Raw genomic sequence first — 2,189 nt, forward strand, 5'->3', positions numbered from 1 at the left:
CTATTAGCTGCCTCTTCCACTCAGTGAGCTCTACCTTCTTGCACCATTACCTGGAAAATGTTTCTAATCAGAGAACCTGAGTCAATATGGAACTGTGATAATGGGTTGGTCTAGTGATGTTTACTTCAGATCAGCTATTTATGTTTTCTTACAGATTTTGATTAGCTCTTCTATCTTATTCACATAAAGATAATTTTTAGAATAAAGCTCACCTTTTACCAATATTAGAGAATTATCAAAGGTTTATTATGGGCCAGATACTTTTTGTATACTTGATCTGTTTTAATCTCCATAATGAGCATGTAAGAAATAATAATAATAATAACGAAGAAGGAGGAGGAGGAGGAGGAGAAGGAGAAGGAGAAGGAGAATAGTTATATAAAGTGTTACCAAGTGCCAGGCATTGTTCTGAACATTTTATACATCTCATTTAATATTTTACATACCCATTTAATTTTCACATCAACCCTATAGATAGGTATTATTATCATTCCTACTTTACAAATGAGGAGTCTGAGAAACTATAGAGACTAAGTAATGTCCCTCCCCCCCCGCCCCCTCCGCCACAAATACACAATCTATAAATGGTAGAATTCAGGTTTCAAACCTTGGCAGTCTGGCTTCAGAAAATGTGCTTTTAACCATGTCACTATTAGGGGTATTGTTCTCATTTTACGGATAAGGAAACTGAACCTTACAGAATGACCTCCCCAGTGTCAGAACCAGTAAGTGGCAGGACTGCGGTTTGAACCATGCTCCAAAGCCCTTGCTCTTTCTTCTGTACCATACTTCTTCCCAAAGAGAGAGAGAAAAAAGTTTTCCCTTTTAGAACTTTAGTTTAAAAGGATTTTGTGAGAATTTTGAGGGGACTTAAGAGGGGACCAGACAGCTTCCTTTTGGTCTTAAGGAAAATAACTTCTCACCAATATGGCTTGCTGGCCATTTAGGGCTAGGCACTAGAAGGGAGTTGTTTTTCCCATTGACATGTTTTATTTTTGAATACCTCTCGGAATGACTCCTAGGGAAGGATATCGATAGCTCCATGAATGCCTGCCTATCTTGGGAGTGGAAAGATGGCAGAGCTCAGCCTTGAGGTCCTCTGTCTACACTGGGCCATGTGATACTCAACTGACATGTGCATCTTCCTTCAGGTGTGAGCATGTGTATTCTTGAGTGTTTCACACATTTACCAGACAGAAACAGGGGCCTTGAGAGAGTCTGAGACATCAAGTATTTCTGTGTTGGTTAGGCTGCCAAATGAGATGAGGAGAGAAAGTTAGTTCCTTTGTCAGGGAAGTTAGATCCAGTTATTCCTTGGTGTTATGCAGGGTGTTTACACATGAGCCTGGAGTGTCACAGAGACTGTAGAATGAACCCATGTGTCTAACCTGGTCTCTGATACTGACTACCCTTTATTGCAGTGCGGAGGCTGCCAGCATCGGATTCGTCATTGTTATTGACAGACGAATGGACAAGTGGAGCTCCATAAAAGCATCCTTGACACGAATAGCTGTAAATATTTACTTTTATGCTTTTTTATAAAAGTAATTTAAATTATCTATTCAGTTATTTCATATTGGAGTCAAAAGGAAAAAGTGATTATTTTATGCCAAATTTTGGGAAGGTCTTTGTAGCAGAAGCTGTTGTGTCACATCTGTATTCCCTCTGCCTCCTGAAGGTCACTGCAGAGCATTTTTGAGCATGTCAAAGGTTTCCCGAGTCTCTCTACTTTATTAATTTCTCTGGTCACCAAAGAGAGGCAGGTAGAGAATGCTAGGAAGTTAATGCTCCAGGAATAACCTGCAACTATTGAGTAATGTGAGTTGAGGGATAAATACCCCAGCTTCAGTGGGACAATTCTGAGGTATGTCCCTCATTGTATCTCAGGGAGTCCCAGCCCTTCTTGCTCACAGCAGTCCCCACTCAGTGAAACACTGGCTCTCTGGCCATCAGTATCTCACTCTCACCCTCCCTGCCCCAGCTCTTCTCTATGCTTCCTGGGATCACCTCCTCAATAAATACTTTATACCCAAATACTTGTCATCGTGTTTGCTATGGGAGGCATCTAATTTAAGACAGTCTTCGTTTTAGTATTGAAATTATTTTTTCACATATTACAAAGACACTTGGCTAAATTAGACAAATGTTATTTAACTAGCTTGACTGGAGGTGTGCTTGCTTTTGGCATT

General features: G+C 40.3%; 1 protein-coding gene across 1 annotated transcript in view; it reads left to right on the forward strand.

Annotated features, from left to right (window-relative positions):
- The window catches only part of MCF2L2 (MCF.2 cell line derived transforming sequence-like 2), a 195,338-nt gene that overhangs the window by 56,818 nt on the left and 136,331 nt on the right, over window positions 1-2,189 (forward strand). The window contains exon 4 of the mRNA XM_011382746.2: window positions 1,422-1,512. Within this exon, the coding sequence (XP_011381048.2) occupies window positions 1,422-1,512 (91 nt within the window). The remainder of the gene's footprint in view (window positions 1-1,421; window positions 1,513-2,189) is intronic.

Source organism: Pteropus vampyrus, unplaced genomic scaffold (genome assembly GCF_000151845.1).
Source record: "Pteropus vampyrus isolate Shadow unplaced genomic scaffold, Pvam_2.0 Scaffold14, whole genome shotgun sequence".
Classification (NCBI taxonomy): Eukaryota; Metazoa; Chordata; class Mammalia; order Chiroptera; family Pteropodidae; genus Pteropus; species Pteropus vampyrus.